Source organism: Theobroma umbraticum, unplaced genomic scaffold (assembly GCF_002168275.2).
Source record: "Theobroma umbraticum cultivar Fairchild unplaced genomic scaffold, ASM216827v3 scaffold_130.0, whole genome shotgun sequence".
Lineage (NCBI taxonomy): Eukaryota > Viridiplantae > Streptophyta > Magnoliopsida > Malvales > Malvaceae > Theobroma > Theobroma umbraticum.
In genome coordinates this window covers 7,074,284-7,093,118 of record NW_018397264.1, presented here as the reverse complement: position 1 = coordinate 7,093,118, position 18,835 = coordinate 7,074,284, and the positions used below count along the sequence as shown (strand labels likewise).

The window sequence follows — 18,835 nt, the reverse complement described above, 5'->3', positions numbered from 1 at the left end:
ACATTTGGCATGACAATTCAATTTACGTCAAAATTTTAAATATATGTATAGATATATTTATTATATATGTTATATGACATAATTAATATATTTATTAATATAAAATAAATTAAATTTAATATGATATAATATAGTCATGACACGATAAATTTTTAAAATATAATTAAAATAATTAATTTGTTTAACTAAATTTTATAAATAAATTAAATATTATATTACATGATTTGATATGATAATATAATTAATTAAATAGATTAAATGTGTCATATGTCGATTAAGTTGGTTTAACCTATTTAAATTACAAAACATAATAATTTTAAATCAAATTCATTTAACTTTATGTTATTATCACGTTACGTTAACATGTTCAAATTGACAAAATATATCTTCAATCAAAATGTAAGTTTTTTTTTTTTTACTTATGCAAGTTTAATACATAGAAAAATCTTGTGAATTATTATTATCTCAAAAATAGTACCTGAAATTTAATAATTTCATAACAAAATTTATATATTTATCATATTAATTTAATTATTTAGATTTGAATTCAATCAATAGAAAATCAATTAAAAAATAGAACAAATATATTAATTTAATAATGCTTTAGTTTTATTTGATTATCCAAAAGATTCAATTATTTAGTTATGTAACCCTTTTATTATTATTATTATTATAAAGAAACATGATTGATTGATAGTATAGGACAAAAATAAACCATTAGGTTATAGAATTTGATGTAATATAGTAATACTTGCTCTCTCTTCTTCATTCAATCATTACCAAAGAATAAAGACAATAAAAAAAAGTTAAATAACAAAAAGATTCTTAAATTATAATAAATTTTCAACTAAACTCTTAATTTTTTAAGATATCTAAACAAATCTTTAATTTCAATGAAAAATTAATCATTTTATTGATAATTTTTTCTCACATAATACATAAAGTAGATAATTGACATGGTTAACGTATTTAACCACATCAATGTTGCGAGATGTACAATATTAATTCATGTTAGTTTGATGGTAATTAATTTTTTATTATATATAAATCAAAATTTAAAAACTGGCATAGATAGTAAATAAAAAATAAAAATGATCATGAGTTTTTACTTTTAAGTAAAAAAATAGTAGGAGTGTGGTATTTACTCTCCGAAAAGAGCGAGTGAGGATCTGAATTCATCCGAAACCGAACCATATCATAGCAAGTGAAGCAGACACAGCGCACGGCAGCGGATTAAAATCTTCTAATCTTTTCCCAACTTTGGTTACCGTACAAACTTCTTCGAACGTCACTGTTTTCATTCTTACACGACACCTCCTCTAACTCAATAAATTGTCGCCCCAACGAACTGTTTTTCATTATTTCCTTCCATACCCAATTATTATTCTTTTGCTCTTTTAGATTACGAACTCGATCGAAGAAACGAAACATAAAGAACAAAAATTTCAATCACAGGACAAAGGGAGATAATGGGGAGCAAGAACGAGAGAAGAACAACGATAGAAGTTGGAGCTGATGGGGTTGCTGTTATCACGATTATCAACCCTCCAGTCAACTCTCTTTCACTTGACGGTACCCTTTTTGCAGATCTTCTTTGTTTTTCGCAGTTACCCTTTTCGTGTTTTGCTTCGTAATCCAAGTTTTGATATGGAGTTTCTTGGGGTTTCTTTGTTGTTAGTGAGCCGATGAATTTTTATGCAAATTGTTGGAAAGAGTTTTAATTTTTTTGGTTCATTAGTAAAATTATTTTGCGGGGTTTTATGCAGTTAGGAGGAAAACAGATGTATTAGTCAACTCGACATGTCCTAACAAAACAAAGTCAGACATGCATTTTTCTTGCAAAGATCAGAGTTTAGAGGTCTGATGCTTTTAAATGGATAAGTAATGTTCTAGACAATTAGTATTTAACTAATAGTGTCTTACATGATACTGTTTAGGTCCGATCACAAGTAATTCACTCTATGCTATTTAAATATTTTTCCTTTTTCCATCCATAAAGCTGTAGAAAACCTCCAGAATTAGCTACTATTATTTCGGTAATATGGATAAGGAGTGTTAGATTTTAGTTGAAAATTAAAAAAGGAAATGTTGAGCACGATCGGAGTTCAAAGCTAATTTTGGATCAATAAATGCAGTGGTTGGCCTGCATTTTTATTCCTTTAAAGAAAGAGAGAGAATTGTCCTGCATTTGCTTTGTTTATTCTTCAAAATTTGGCAACTGCCAGGCCATGATTTGGTCGATGAAAAATATTTTTATTTTCTTTCTTGTATTTTAAAATTAACTTGTAATAATTTTCTAAGAGTGGTGAGATATTCAATTGATCTCGTCTATTGGCTTTATGTGTCTTCCTCACAGTGTTGCAAAGCTTGAAAGAGAGTTTTGATGAGGCCTTACGAAGAGATGATGTCAAGGCGATTGTTGTTACAGGTAAATTCAAGGAGATCACCTTAAAAGTAAAGGAAAGTTGAGCAAAGATATTGTCTTTGTTGCTGGAGTTGTTTAATGAGATACTAATATTGTTTTTCCCTTGAGCAGGTGCAAAAGGAAAATTTTCTGGTGGTTTTGATATTACAGCTTTTGGTAAAATTCAAGGGGGAAATGGTATGCATACTAGCTCTTTTGTTTAAAGTATATGTTCTTATATTGCATCACATTGAGATTGATAAGGCTAGTTGTATTTTCCAGTGGAGCAACCAAAGCCTGGCTATATATCAGTGGAGGTTCTCAGTGACACTTTAGAAGGTAATGACTTGGTTTTAATTATTTTTAAACTGGAAACTATATCAAAGTTGTATGGAAACATGTTCACTCTAGATGCTTTGTACTTCAGCTGCAAGAAAACCCTCAGTTGCTGCCATTGATGGCCTTGCCTTAGGTGGGGGTCTAGAGGTTGCAATGGTAGGTATTGTTAAAATTCTTCAGACAATCTCTTATGCTGCTGCTCAGAAAGTTTAAATCTTATAGTGTCTCTCTTTCAGGCTTGTCATGCACGTATATCGACCCCTACTGCACAATTAGGCCTGCCTGAGCTTCAACTTGGACTAATTCCTGGGTTTGGAGGTATTACTAATAGGATGTTAATGCTGGTTATATTGTGTATGTGAAAGCCATTGGTTATTGAGGTGAACTAATTTGTATGTGAGGTGCTATGTGGTTATAGATTTCGCAAATTTTACAATTTTTCTCTTGACATGGATTGTTTTTCCCCATCTATTCAATATCTATGCAACTTCTTCATTATGGATTAGTACAACGTTTGTATCATGTTCTGGTGTCTTGAAGGTAGAGGTGGACTTTATTTTTTTTCCATTCTTCTGGCACACATTTCAAATATTCTACGCGTTAGAACATTGTGATGTTGTTATCAGAGAGGAGGAAAAAAATTGCATTGCAGTTTCTCAAAATATTTTTATTTTTCATGGTAAAGAAGCGATAGATGGCATCTGCGTCAAAGCCTTGGTGCTTGGACTGATGAGAAGCAGTGTGTGTATTTTAGTTTAGGTTTGGATAACAGATACAGAGCAGCACATATGTTGTTGTACTTTCACTTGAAATCGTCTTATTTTATGAACTAAGTCGTGTGGCAAAATTCTTATATGATATTTGATTAAATATGTCATGTTGGCATTATTTATGTTCTGCTGAGAGCTTTGGGCAGCTGGTTTTCTTCCCTACTATTGGTATTCTCATGCTCCTAAATTGGGTCAGGAACACAGCGGCTTCCACGTCTTGTTGGTCTCGCTAAGTCCCTTGAAATGATGTTGGTATGTGGTTAGATCAGCTTTTTGTATAAATCTGACTTTGGTATGATTTGATATGGTTACAATATTAAGGTCTCTGTTCATTAACATAGCATTTTCTTCTCTCCCCATCTTTCCCTTAAATAGACATCAAAGCCTGTTAAAGGTGAAGAAGCCCTTGGGTTGGGCCTTGTGGATGCTGTTGTTTCGTCTCATGAGCTGGTAAACACCGCACGGCAATGGGCACTAGCTATTTTGGAACGGAGAAAACCGTGGGTTGCTAGCCTTTATAAAACTGATAAGTTAGAGCCCCTTGGGGAGGCAAGGGAAATACTTAATTTTGCTAGAGCACAGGCTCGGAAGCAGGCGCCAAATCTCAAACACCCCTTGGTTTGTATTGATGTTATTGAAGAGGGCATAGTTGCTGGTCCAAAGGCTGGGCTGTGGAAGGTCTCTACGTATCCCAAGTACCATTTTACTTGCTTTTGTACTCACAGCTAAAATTACAACTTTAAATGGCATGTCTGATATTGGCAGGAGGCTGAAGATTTCCAAGGACTTCTCAAATCTGACACCTGCAAAAGCTTGATCCACGTCTTCTTTGCTCAGCGTGGAACATCAAAGGTTTGAAGGATAATTACTATTGGGAACTGTTTGTTTTTCATTTCAAATATACACTTGATAGATCTTGCAATTGTATGTTGATTAGATAGATGGTTTTATATGTTTATATTTCAGCTCTTCATTTGGTAGCTAATATAGTTAATCTTTTTTGCTTTTCATTTTGGTTAGTCTGATTAAAGAACAAACTTTTGATTAAAATCCTCCATCTCTCTCATCAATGATGTTCATAGTGCTTTGGTTGATTGATTTATTTTTGGATGTAGTTTATCTGGCTTGTAATTTGTAGCTCAAACTTGTGGCTCTCAATTGATAATTGATAGAAATGATTTGATGTCAAATATAATGACTCTTGAGCTTTTTTACATTACACTCTTCAAAGCATCAAGTGATCCAGGCCTTTGTAAAAGGTAGCCTGGATGCTACCACTAACCTTTGCTACCTTGTCTACTTAGCTTTTTACAAACACTTATGTCCTAGCTATTGACAGGTTCCTGGGATCACTGATAGGGGCCTAGTGCCAAGACGAGTGAAGAAAGTTGCTATACTAGGTGGAGGTTTAATGGGCTCTGGAATAGCAACTGCATTGATTCTTAGCAATTATACACTAATCCTGAAAGAAGTGAATGAGAAATTCTTGGAGGCTGGGATTGGTAGAGTCAAAGGTGAGACTAGACCTGCTTTATTTATTTTCTTTTCTGATGTCCAATTTTGATGTAGTTTACATTTTAGGAAGTTGCTTGTTTGTGAGATCCTATTCTTTTCTGTTCAGCCAATCTACAAAGCCGAGTTAAGAAAGGGAAAATGACTCAAGAAAAGTTTGAAAAAACTATCTCACTGCTTAGGGGTGTTCTTGACTATGAAAGCTTTAGAGATGTGGACATGGTCATTGAGGTAGTTAATGATATGTGTTATTCATTTTGCCTTTCCTACAATTTGCTATCTAGAGATTTAATATTCATAATTTGTTATAAACCTTGTGACAGGCGGTAATTGAGAATGTTACTCTGAAGCAACAAATTTTTGCTGATCTTGAGAAATACTGCCCTCCACATTGCATACTTGCTAGTAATACTTCCACAATTGATTTGAACTTGATTGCCGAGAGGACCAAATCCCAGGATCGGATTGTTGGGGCTCATTTCTTTAGGTATTATTCCAGTATAGTTGTCCCTGTTTTTCTGCTTCCTTCTGCTGTTTCCTCACTCAGATGGTTCATATATCAACCTTTCTATCTGATGCAGTCCGGCTCACATCATGCCACTATTGGAAATTGTTCACACCAAGCAGACATCTCCCCAAATAATTGTTGACTTGCTCGATGTTGGGAAGAAAATAAGGAAAACTCCAGTTGTTGTAGGAAATTGCACAGGGTTTGCTGTCAATAGGATGTTCTTCCCATACACACAAGCAGGCCTTTTCCTTGTTGAACGGGGAACAGATGTTTATCAGATTGACCGAGTAATTACCAAGTTTGGAATGCCAATGGGTCCATTCAGGTACTGGATTCATGTTTATGACATTTTACTACTGCGTCAAACTTTGATGTGTCAGTGAACCAGACTCAGTAAGTTTCTTATTTATGCAGATTGGCTGACCTGGTTGGTTTTGGTGTTGCAATTGCAACTGGCATGCAGTTTGTTGAGAGCTTTCATGAGAGAACCTATAAATCATTGCTTATCCCAATTATGCAAGAGGATAAGAGAGCAGGTATGATTTTCATTATTGGGCCTTAGCTGACAAAAAAATTACATATTCAAGCATATTTTGTTCATCCTGTTCCACTTTGTTTCAGGTGAAACTACTCACAGAGGTTTTTATTTGTATGATAATAAACGCAAAGCTAGTCCTGATCCTGAACTAAAGAAGTACATTGAGAAGGCAAGGAGCTTCTCGGGTGTAGCCGTTGACCCTAAGGTCTGTCTTCTCTGTGTTTGAAACTGTTGTGTTTGGTGTCGCTATTATTTTATTTTGCTTGGTGCTATGGTCACATCTAATACTGTGAAGGACAAGCCCCTTAATATGTTAATATTAACATTATAAAGAACAGAAAATCTAATTCTCACTCTCTCTCCCTTTTCATATGTCTCACTCTTTGTTTACCTCATATTTGTGGGACTACACTTGTATGCAGTTTGTGAAATTGTCAGAGAAGGACATTGTGGAGATGATATTCTTTCCAGTGGTGAATGAGGCCTGCCGAGTTTTTGCAGAAGGTATTGCAGTGAAAGCAGCAGACCTTGACATCGCTGCTGTTATGGGCATGGGATTTCCACCTTACAGGTTTGTAACCTTGTCAATGTTTTAATTAATCCTTCTGGAATTTCATTGATTTCTTAATATAATAAATTACTTTTAACTTTTTTAAGGGGAGGAATCATGTTTTGGGCTGATTCTCTTGGATCTAAGTACATCTATTCAAGACTGGAGGAATGGTCAAAGATGTATGGAGAATTTTTCAAGCCTTGTGCCTTCTTGGCTGAACGAGCTGCCAAGGGTGCTCCATTGGTAAGAAAACCTGAAACTGTAGATTGTTTGCTATATTATTTGAGTGGTGAATTCATGAGTTATTACGTGCATTATGAGGATTGTTTATGACCTACCAATTATTATTCATGCCACTATTTTATTATGGCGTTCCTTTTCCTCTCATTGAGTAGGGAAATTTGTCAACTGTTATCAGTGCAAGTGTCAGTCACTTGATGCAACATAGTTAAGTATTTTAAAGGATTGGGATGATGTATTTGTTTCGTTTTACAACACTGGCCCTTAATTGAAAAATCTATTCAAACAGTCTTTGTTAAGCAAGATTTTACTGATTGCTATTTCGCATAAACCAATTCAAACAGTTAAATCCTGTGCTTGTTGTGTGGCATGGAAGTAGTTGGCTGAAATTACCTGCCTTTTGCACCACAGAATAGGCATGGTCTATCAGTAAACTATATACTATATTAGGTTGCTTTCCATCATTTATCTGGGGTCATTACGTAGCTGATATTGCACACTGTAATTTCTTCAATCCTGATGATTGAACTGTTTCATTGCAGAGTGCACCGGTGGAGCAGGCAAAATCTCGATTGTAAGACTGATTGCTGCACTGCCCACTGCTGAAGATCTCCTATGTTTTCTTTTCGAATTTCCTTTTCCAAGGCTGGACAGATAGCTCAAGATTGAGCTGAATAATGTTATGAAATGTAAAATTTGAGGCGGCAAGATAAGTTAAAGAATGAAACATGGATAACAAGAAACGTCTCAGATGAATTCCTGAAAGCAATCTTAAAAGGTTAATGTGTACTATTCATCTTATATTGTCAACACTCAACAGCTGTAGTCAATTTTTCTATTATCTCTAGTAGTCTTTGGTTTTCTTCTCAAGAACCGTCTGTCTCGGAAATCCTTGATGTTATTCGTTTCTGCTGACCCCTTCCAGATTTATTCGATCTTCTTCACGATTTTTTTGCTATTGTTGCCTGAAAACCCTGGATTATCCTTTAACCCATGTATGTATGCTTGGTTTAATGATATGATCACAACTCTAGCCTGCCTTGAAAAGAGAATTGAGTGACAGATGCTGCTCAAAACAAAGAAATTATTGCAAACAATGGCCCCATGTGGTTGCCCGGTTAATGGTGTAACTCTTATCTGCCAGCTGTAAGTCTTGTTAATATATTGTTTTCATGGGTCATTACTGCAGGGCCTCTGCTTTGGCAAATGAAATAGACAGGATGGGATGCCATATGAGGCAATTATGAGGCTAGAGAGCCATGCCGCTGTCCTTGCTGTCCACTCCACATGAAGTTCTTAGTCTCTAGCAGGAACAATGCGGAAGACCACAGAAACCTAAATTAAATCCTTGAATACTATTTATTTTCTTAAAGTAGGAATACACACACGTTCATTCACAGATGCTACTAAGATGACAGGACAAAGAAAGGAAAGACAAACTTGGAGAAAACCCTGAAAAAAAGCCACCCGATGAAACCATGTATTGGCAAGGTCGAGCTTGAAATAAATTTATGTTCATAAGTTCACCAAATGCTAGAAATAATCCCTAAAAAGAGATGAACAAAGATTTTGGCTACACCCAAAAGGCCAATCTACATCGAGAAAAAGCCCCAACAAAGTCTGAACTCAGATTCCAATCAGCATTTAGTTAAAGCGAGTATCCCCATGCCACCACAAAACAAAGGGAAGAGCTCCAAAATTCCTGCAATTTCTTTAGGGGGTTGTCATAAATTTTTTATTTTCAAAGCTGTAGGGCCCCTCTTGATTAGCACCATAATTATTTGTTAATTAATTAATCCACCACAGTACTCTTTGTCTGTGGGGATTTTTGTAATCAAGAAATGGAAGAGAATGGTAGCCTTGGTGCAAGTGGGTGAGCATGTGATCCTCGTTTCAACATAAACTATACAACAACGAGTGATACAGAATGAGAGATTTCAGTCTTCCAGGGCCCTCATTCTTTGCCTCCTATTATTATATACCTCCAAAATCGAATTTCTCATGCGGATTAGATCACATTTTACCATTTTTCTAGATTTGTAATCATGTTATCAGTCTTTCTTTTCTTTTTACGGTGCTCTTCCTTTCCACCTTTCAAAAAAGAGACGAAAAGAGTATTAATATTCATGTGATTCTTGTGTCATAAACTGTTTGACAACCTTATATCATCCACTACTTTTTAACAGGGAAAATATCATAGGGACCTAGCCATATGGCAAACTTAAACTGCATAAAGTACTCTCCAAGGAGTATCATCTTCTATGGTACAAAATAATTGCATCGAGTTGGCAGGCTTTCTAAATCTACCATGTATGGCGCTTAAAAAATGGTGTAAAGCAAGACTAATTCCCCCTCCTTTCCTTTCTTAAGCTAGCTTCCCCAATCTTCCCTTTAATTGTCAAGCATACAATCTTCTTTTTGCCATTTTTTTCCCAATATTTTCACTAGATATGGTTGGGTCAAGTTTCATTGTGGGTGTTGTCGGTAAGGCACAAACATCGGTACTTTACTTCTTTTAGTTCTTTACCTGTACTATAAATTTCTCATTCTGCCAGTATGAGTTTGACTGTTTAAGCTTCTGATCATGAGTAGATCTTTCTGCAAAGATACATGAAATGAAAGTCTCATGTTTTGATTTCTTCATGCAGGCAATGTCATCTCAGTTCTGGTTTTTCTGTCTCCAATGTAAGCCTTCGTTAGCCGTATATACCCTTCTCAGCTTGAAACGTAAAAATAATAAGATGAAAATGGCTGATTTCCATGATCTAAAACCTAACTCTGGGTTTGGTTTTGTTTCTGCAGTGGGACATTTTGGAGAATAATAAAGCATCAGTCGACAGAGGATTTTGAGAGCCTTCCATACATTTGCACACTGTTGAATTCATCCTTGTGGACTTACTATGGAATCACCAAGCCTGGAGGACTCCTTGTCGCCACTGTTAATGGCTTTGGCATCCTGGTCGAAGCTGTCTACGTTGTTTTGTTCCTCATATATGCACCAAAAAAGATGAGGGTAAACTTAAGATTTTCTTTCACTTTTCTAGAATAGGAGAAATCTCACTGTCACTTACCCTAGTAAACTCTTGGCTTAATCTTCACATATTTCCAGGTCAAGACAGGCATTCTCGTAGGGATATTAGATGTGGGTTTTCTAGCAGCAGCCATTGTGGTCACTCAGTTAGCATTGAAAGGAGAAACTCGTATCGATGCAATAGGCTTCATGTGCGCAGGCCTCAACATCATCATGTATGGCTCCCCTTTGGCTGCCATGGTAACAACCCCTTGATCTTCTCTATGCTTTGCCTCATTCCCAGATTTCTTTTAATGAAAAGATTGAAAATCCGCAAGCAAAAACAAAAAATTAATCTCCTGAATTAGCCATTATAAGATATATACAGCATAAACATCTCTACTACTATAAATTACGATCTCTACTATGTCTTCTTAAAACTATGTTGGAGAAATAAGTCAATGATTGTCAATACAACGAGTTTTTAAATGAAATATAACTTTAAAAATATCATATTAAGCAAAATTTTCGTCTAAATTTGCTGTTGTCTTCTATCATCCTTTTTCCTTTTTGTCTTCGGTCTCCCAGTTTTGATGAAATTTCCACCATAACAAGTGTTTCCTAGTGCACCAAAAGTGTACATTATAGTTGTTTATGGTCAACAGCTCACCCCAGCTGTATATAATAATAGTAAACATTTCTTTAAGGAGTTAGGTTACCAAACCTCTCTCTCATATTTATAAATTAAACATCATAAAACGATGCAATAATTCGATGAAAAACTAATCATACAAATAAAAAGGTAACATCAAAACAATCACAAGGTACTGGTTACATGTTGGGACCCATGATTGAAATTAGCTCTCTCTCCGCTTCCTTCAGTTATTCAAAAGATATTTTGAGCAATTGAGGTAATTTCCATTGCCAATTGGGGTTTGCATTTTGCAGTTGTGCAGTCCTTTTACACGGACAGGGAAAAATTGTACAAATGAAATAAATCTATAGTTCTTGTAACTGCTGCTTGCATCTGCTCCTTCGGCAGCTGCATGAGGGCCCTTTGCTTGGCCTCATCTTAGTTTAGCTTTCTTTTTCTTGCCTTTGCCTTTTTCTAATTTTTCCATTTCTGTTTTCGGTGGATATATAAGCCAGTTTACATTCTTTATTAAATATTTAGATAATTAGAGTTAGAGTTTATTAATTTCTTTTTTATTAAGTTTTGTATTTTATTCACATTTTGTCACTTCAAAATAGACGAATTCTCATTGTTTATTAATCGAGAGAAACTCTTCAAATGCAATAAGTTGGGTTTCAAACCCTCATTAAAAAACCGTATTTTACACGTTAAAAAACTTAAAATCTTGATTAGAAATGTGATAAATTTAACACATTTTTAGGAATACAAATGATTTAACAGGTGAAATTGCGAAAAACCATTAAGTTCAACATTGACAAATTATATATAGAGAGGTGGATTTTAATGATCTTTTAATTACTACTATATTGGTTTCAGAAAACAGTGGTGACTACCAAGAGTGTGGAGTACATGCCATTCTTCCTCTCGTTTTTCCTTTTCTTGAATGGAGGAATCTGGGCTTTCTATGCTTTGCTCGTGCAAGACTATTTCCTTGGGGTAACTTCTCTTCCCTTCCATCATCATCATCATCATAAATTCATAATATAGTAATATTATAGGGTCTTATATATATATACACACATAAGATTATATGTTTATTTTGTCTTTGGTATAGATACCAAATGGGATAGGTTTCCTACTAGGAACAGCACAGCTTTTGCTCTATACCATTTACAGAAACGGAAAGCCATCATCAAACAACATTTCAGAAGGATTAATGGAACAAGGATGGCAAAAGGAGCCCCTCATATCGCCATTGCACTAGCCATGTACTCATATGCATGCATGCAAACCGAATGGGATTTGGGTTGGTTTCCCACTACAACAAAATGGCTGGAGGAATGGTACCACCACCATTGCCCTATTGTGAGACTATTTCAGGCTCAAAGGGAGACAACAACAACAAAAAAGAAAAAAAAAAGAAGAAAAAGCTTCAATCAAAGCAGTAGCATCAATCATAAATATTAAATGGCTTGTCGATGTTTTATGTAAACAAACTACTATTATCATAGAATGGGTTCACCTATACGACAGAGAGATTTTTTGAAGTCCTAAAGTTTTTTTTTTTTTAATTCAGTTTATTAGCTTATTAATTTGTTTAAACTGATACACGTACCGGATTGCATCTCTGTTTAATTAGAGAAAAATATTAATTATGATGCGTAATTACGTAAATTTCTTATTTTAATTATATGGGAGTTTAGTTTCTTTATTTTTTATTATTTTTAAAAATTTTTAGCATACACCATTTCCTAATCTATGGCTGTACAGTTGGGCTAACAACTGAAATATTCCAACCCAACCCAACCCAACCCAACCCAATTTGACCTAAGATTGGGCTTTGCCCATAACATGTTAGGCTTAGAGCTTTTTTCAATCATTTCAATCTCTTAATGTGAAGATCCACACTTGTCCGAATTCTTACTTTCTTTCTTCGGGTTGCCGGTCCAACTCCTGCCTTATTATGTAGATTAAGCTACTAAAGGAATAAGGTTCAAGGGCTTAAGTCTTCATTATTTGTTTATTTAACTACACAAATGATCATGAAATATCTTAACATGCACACATAAAATTGTTTTATGCAACTAATAGATTTTAATTCGAAATTAAAAAGATGAAGAGATAAAATCGAATAACCGAACACGATAAAAAACTAAAGAGTAAAAACCCAAAAAGTTTCTTAATGTTGCTGATTCATCTGCAATGAAATTAACTTATCGGAGAATGCATTCGAAAGATAAACTCGAAATGAAGCTCCGATTTTGTTGCTTTAAACAAGTCAGCATTTCTTCTTACTCAATTTTTTTCTTCTTCTATTTTATATATCCTTGACCCCAAAACAATAGTCCTCTCTTAGGGTGCTTTGCAGTTGTTGCTCACCTGTCCATGCAAATAAAACATTTTGTTTCATCATATGATATAAAAAAATGAAGTAAGCATTTGTTAACATGGTCGTGCATCTGTGCCCCAGAAGTATGCAATGTGCCTTAAAAGTATGAATGGTCCCCCAATTTCACTCCCTCTATATATATATAACTGTAGGACTGATGAACCCTAAGATTTTTCTTGTCCTTATCTGCTGAATATTAGAGTACAAGGGCAGCGGCTTAAACCCTAAGCAAAAAATGGCACAAAAGCACAAAGATAATATTCTAAAAACCAAAGCAGATCCATTAAATTGTATAATAATCTAAAGATTCAAACACTTTTGGTTGGACATATCACACTTAGTCCAAACCTCAATCACTCTCCCTCTTTCTTTGATTCGTCTTCTTCCTTATTTTATGTAATGATTTGTTGTCTTAGTTTCATGCTTCATTGCCATGATGGATTGATCATGAAGTCTTTGTGGTTGGTATGTAGTATATATTTTAATTCTTCATAAAGTTATGGCTTTGTCCACATTTTTTCATTTTTTCCATGGTTATATTGGAGAATTGTAGAGAAACCCAAGCTACTCATAACTTCATCTTTAATTTGCTCTTAATTTGTTACGCTTTTGAGTAATTGTATTTATTAATAGAAGCAATGATGGGTATTATGGTATAATATTCAGAAAAAAATTTTAACAAAACTTTATTTTACGATTATGTTCAATAAAATTTTTATACTTTTATTTTGAATTAAATATGTTTTTATGATTAATGATAGATTAATTGTCAGTAGTTAAGTTAGTATTATGTGAAATAAAAAATGATAAATGATATTTTGATTAATTAATACAATTAATCAAAAAATTTATTAAACTTAAAATAAAATATGAACCATCTGTTATGAGTTTTTATTGACCGAATCCTTTGCAGATCTAAACGTTTTAAATCATAAAAAAAATACGTTCAGATTAGAAACATTGAAACCGACTTTGGGCAAGAAGAGTTAAGATCATAATTGAGAGAATTATGGTAATTTGAAATCGACCTCACAATGTAGATCAACAATATCATAAAATGGATCCTTTGAGAGCACGACATGAGCATCAATGCATCTCCTAAGGGAAATAAATCAGTCCCATGGCAAGGACAAAAGGCATGTACGAGCCGTTCTATATATATATATATATATATATATATATATATATATATATGATCAAAGCAAGCAAGAGGGGAACGTCGATACATCAATCCAAAGGAGAATCGAACAAAAGGGGATGAAGGGCTAGGATTCGGTAATCACGATCGAACGGCAGGAAAGGGGAAGCTGTGATCAGAAAGAGACGATGGAGTAAAATCCAGGGATGGAGACGATTCACTATTTGGGATTCAATCATGTGGTAACGGAAATAGAGACTCGTACCCACCATTAGCTTCCATTAATAAATGCAAAAATCCAACTAAACCATGTAATACTCTTTAAAACTTAGCTATTCGGTTCACCCCTTCCACGGGGTGCTCACAAGAGACAAAAACAGTGAGGATCTCCATGTGCATCTTCATCCAACGGTGGATAAATTTCGATCAAGCTTAGCCTAACTATGATCTTCCCGTTAAGATCAAATTATATGTACTGTTGATCTCTCATTCTCACCCACATTGCCTCAAAATAATGTACTATTGTTAACGGTTCCTTTTGGATACATCTTGTCTGCATTTGGTTCAATAATAAGTATGTATCCTTTTGTTTACATAACTCGAAGTATTTTATATACGTAAAAGTTTTGACACAAATTTTAATTTTAAAGAAATTTCGAAAATTTAAATTGAAGATTCCACGACAAAAACAGTGAAGATCTTCGTATGCATCTTCATCCAACGATAAACAAATTTCGATTAAGTTTAATTTAACCATGATCTTTCTATTAAGAATAATTATGTAATATTAACAGTTAAACATTTGATTTAATGGTAAATATATATAACTTTCTAATTAAAGATGCTTGAGTCCTTCCTCGACCCAATATAAGAAAAAGCTTTTAGATAATAATTATTGAAGTACTTGTGTAATTGGAAGTATTAATGGTGTAATTCAAATCGGGTCCTGATTCCAATAGGACCATTGAATAACTTGTTTAGGGTTTACCAAAAGATTTTATGCTAAATTTATTTTTGAATTAATTTAAATAAAATAGACACGTTACACAATAAGTTTAGATGGAATCAAAACTTCAGCAAGTTTGGATGAACTACTCAAGAGCATTATGTACAATTCTACACGTGACACAGTCATCACCCCCTTTTTTAATCTTTGTCTTTTGTATTTATTTCCATTCATAACTTTGTTTTAGTTTTTGTTGCATTAAATGTGTGACAATGAAAACTAGAACTATGGGTACATTTCCATTATTTATTGTAGTCTCTATATATAGGTGCTTTGTGCAATCACTTATCCTTTTGCTGTAGTATTTCATCTTCAACTCTTAATTAATGCAAAAATGAAAAATTGGGTATTGATGGTTATGCTGTCAAAGATTGGAGGATGAGCAAAAAAACAAGTGGGATCCCCACCAATGTTAGAAGATTGTGCATGAATCCAGCAATGGACCAATATGTCTGTGATTGCTCTGATTATTTTCTCACCAATTCTGACTTTCTGAGGCTTTTCATAGCGGCGTGTGAGCGACTGAATGAAAGCTCGAGAACTCTTAATCAGATAGGTCACATACACGTATGTATTAATGGAGTAAATCGAGTCATACGCTTGGCAGAAGGTTGTTTTCAATTCTCATAATAAATGCTGCATAGCAATACAGATAATTGAGTCCCACCAGGGAGATTCTGTTCAAGTAATGAAAAGGATGAAGACGTTTGGTCAAATACAGTTTCCCCAGGGGGTCACCGTGGGCCTTGCTTGCTTGGCTTTGCTGCCGCTATCTACCAGAGTCTTCTGGTTAAGCAAAATAGTCACAGTTTTTTCCCTGGAACCAGGTTTAAGCTAAGACACAAAAATTTCTTTTCCCTGTGGACCATTAAACTACGCGGACTTATCATTATATCACTTGAATTGGATTAACTCGAGCCATGGAAATCCGAAATCTATCAATGCCAGGGGTGAAACTACTGGCCTAATCATTGAAACAAGACTCAATACTCTTTCCATAGTTCTAAGTTTCATGGTATTCATTGTCAAAGTGTCATCCTCATCCCTGGTGAAGGGGTAAGTCCTTTTTTAACAGTCCATGAACTTTATACTTGTGGGAACACAAAAATATTGTAGACGCCACTGACCACAGTACTGATACCGGCGAGTGACTCTTGATGGAGGGAACTTGACACGTAGCTTTGGGAGGAAGGGCAGCCAAATAGTAATAATCTAATGGCAGAAAGAGGGAATCTACTGTCCATCCAAGAGAAAGCAGAAGCATTTTTCTCCTTCTAAAAATTCTACTAACATAAAAAAGAGGGCAAGCAAACAACTTTAAAAACTCCAGAGCAAGCTCAGAGTACGTGAGAGGGAGAGAGAGAAAAACTTTTGTAGATTCTTGTGCTGGTGCTTTGAGGCAAAAAGTTTAGGGTTTAGCTTGTCTTTGTTATACACTTTATTTAATGTATTGGTAAGTCAGTCTTGCACGTGCTCCTGGGGACTCTCTCCCTTTCAGTCCTTCCGCTAACCCCCCTTCCCCCTCTTACTTCAATGCCATTTTTTTTCCCACTCAATTACACTCTCTGACCCTCTGCTCCTCTTCTTTTGTTTGCATCTTCCCTTCTCTCTCTCTCTCTCTCTCTCTCTCTCTCTCTCTCATCTCTTCTTAGCAGGAAAAAAGTGACTTGGAAAAGAAAGCCACATCTTTGACATGAAAAGAGAGCAATAACAAGGAAAAGATTTGCAGCTTGGAGAATCTCAATAGATATTGCCTTCGAAGATAACATGATGGAAGGAATCAAAGGAGGAGGAAGGGTTGGTGTTGGTGAAGAAGATATGGGAGATGGCATGCAGTGCAGTGATCATCCTTATAGAAACAACCCTGGTGGGATCTGTGCATTTTGCCTTCAAGAAAAGCTAGGGAAGTTGGTTTCTTCTTCTTTTCCTTTGCCTATTCGTGGGTCATCATCATCTTCTTCTTCTTCTCCTTCTTTTAGATCTGATACTGGTGCCGTTGGTGCTAGTTGTGGCAATGGTGTTGTTGGTACTTCTTCTACTTCGCTTTCTCTTTCTCTGCCTGTCCGTCCAACACCAACAAAAAGTAGGAATGATAATGGCAATAATAGTCATTATCAAGAATATTATACAAGGCGGGCCAGGATCCCGTTCCTTTCGGCAAAGAAGAAGAAGAAGATCATGGTGGCATCATCAGACCATCATGCTGCTGCTGATATCGTTTTTAAGAGAAGCAAGTCCACTACAACTCCTAGGAGAGGCCGTTTCTTGGATGCTTCCGTGGATGATCGTGAGGACTCTAGCCCCAGGAAGAGAAGTGGCTTCTGGTCATTTCTTTATCTTTCTTCCAAGTCCCATAGTACCAAAAAGCTAGAAAAAATTGCTTCTTTAGCAGCACCGGTAGTAGCTGCAACAACAGCAACGACAGCAAGAGCAACAACAACAACAACACCAGCAGGAGCTGCAGCCAGTAGTTCTGTTGTGAAGCCAAAGGAGAAATGCTTGGGATCATCATTGTCCAAGAGAGGAGGCATTGTGGTCGTGGAGGATGATGATAGTCCTAATAGTCAAGCTACTCCCTCTGCGTCATCATTTGAGCGCAAGGTTTCAAGATCCAGATCTGTTGGTTGTGGAAGCAGGAGTTTCTCTGGTGATTTCTTTGAAAGAATCTCAACTGGGTTTGGAGATTGCACTCTTAGAAGAGTGGAGTCACAAAGGGAAGGCAAACCAAAAGTTGCTGCCTCATCATCTGCAATGAAAGAAAGGGTTAAGTGCGGTGGCATTTTTGGTGGTTTCATCATAACCTCTTCTTCGTCATCCTCATCCTCATCTTCTTACTGGGTGTCGTCTTCAGCTGAGGATGTCAATGGGAAATCAACGGCAGGGACTCTTGTTCATGGTAGGAGTAAGAGTTGGGGTTGGGCTTTTGCCAGCCCCATGAGAGCTTTCAGCAAGCCTTCTTCTAAAGATGGTAAGAGAGATACCATCATTAGAGAATCAAACAGCAAGAACACAACTCCCAATCTGGCAGCAATTCCTTCCTTGTTGGCTGTTAGAGGCTAAAGAGAAGAACTTGGTGGTGGCTCTTGATTTCGGTTAATACACATTACATTTGGTTACCTGCTTATTTCTGTGTTTATGATCTTTCTTGGACTCCATTCCATTAGTAATGTTACACTCTTTTTCTTTCTTAATTTTTTTTTGTTTCTATATATCTGCAAATAATTCTGTTTATAGATTAGTTGCCTGGTCCTTACCTCTGTTGGGTAACTGAGATCAGCACTGATGGAATACTACTATCAGAACTCAGGTGAGTTAGGCAAAGTGAAACTGGTTCAAGGAGGAGAAGATACTGGTCAAACAAATTTATGATTATCTGTTCACTTTGTGATCTGCAGAAGTTTTCTGTTAAAAAAAATTGTATTCTTTAATCTTTGTAGTGTTTATTTCTAAGTTGTACCTTAATGTAATGGCAGAGAAAATGTGGGTTTTTAATATTCTGTAACAAGTTTTTTCCCTGATCACATGCATACACATGTTTGTTGGTCTTGGACACACTGGACGTTCTAATACAAACATATTTATTGCTTGGCTATGTGTAAATGGGAGTACTAGCCCCATGTTAACATCTCCTTGACTGTTCGATTTTTATGGGCCTATGTTAATTTAAAAACCATCAAAAGATTTGTTGTTTTCAGTATCATTTATTATAGGTTTTTTTTTACCAAACAAACAATTAATATTTTGCCAGCTGCTTCAACCTCTGTGTTTTCTGTACTAACAGCCTAAAACAT

At 35.5% G+C, this 18,835-nt stretch overlaps 3 protein-coding genes across 3 annotated transcripts; all 3 read left to right on the top strand.

Annotated features, from left to right (window-relative positions):
• Positions 1–1,230: 1,230 nt before the first annotated feature.
• MFP2 (multifunctional protein 2) lies at positions 1,231–7,825 on the top strand. Its single transcript, XM_021434537.2, has 18 exons — positions 1,231–1,572; positions 2,357–2,428; positions 2,537–2,602; positions 2,687–2,743; positions 2,832–2,899; positions 2,980–3,061; positions 3,710–3,765; positions 3,889–4,191; positions 4,279–4,365; positions 4,853–5,027; positions 5,135–5,256; positions 5,349–5,512; positions 5,607–5,861; positions 5,951–6,072; positions 6,158–6,279; positions 6,497–6,645; positions 6,732–6,870; positions 7,410–7,825. Exons 1-18 carry the CDS (start codon positions 1,470–1,472, stop codon positions 7,443–7,445), a joined length of 2,178 nt encoding a protein of 725 aa, XP_021290212.1. The 5' UTR covers positions 1,231–1,469; the 3' UTR covers positions 7,446–7,825.
• A 1,078-nt stretch (positions 7,826–8,903) lies between these two features.
• Positions 8,904–12,058, top strand: SWEET17 (Nodulin MtN3 family protein). Its single transcript, XM_021434538.2, has 6 exons — positions 8,904–9,351; positions 9,516–9,552; positions 9,670–9,880; positions 9,977–10,138; positions 11,388–11,507; positions 11,626–12,058. The coding sequence occupies exons 1-6, from the start codon at positions 9,318–9,320 to the stop codon at positions 11,773–11,775; spliced, it is 714 nt and encodes a 237-aa protein (XP_021290213.1). The 5' UTR covers positions 8,904–9,317; the 3' UTR covers positions 11,776–12,058.
• A 4,339-nt stretch (positions 12,059–16,397) lies between these two features.
• LOC110421648 (vitellogenin-like protein) lies at positions 16,398–18,235 on the top strand. The gene is made up of 2 exons (XM_021435285.1): positions 16,398–16,497; positions 16,700–18,235. Exon 2 carries the CDS (start codon positions 16,812–16,814, stop codon positions 18,102–18,104), a length of 1,293 nt encoding a protein of 430 aa, XP_021290960.1. The 5' UTR covers positions 16,398–16,497; positions 16,700–16,811; the 3' UTR covers positions 18,105–18,235.
• Positions 18,236–18,835: the final 600 nt, after the last annotated feature.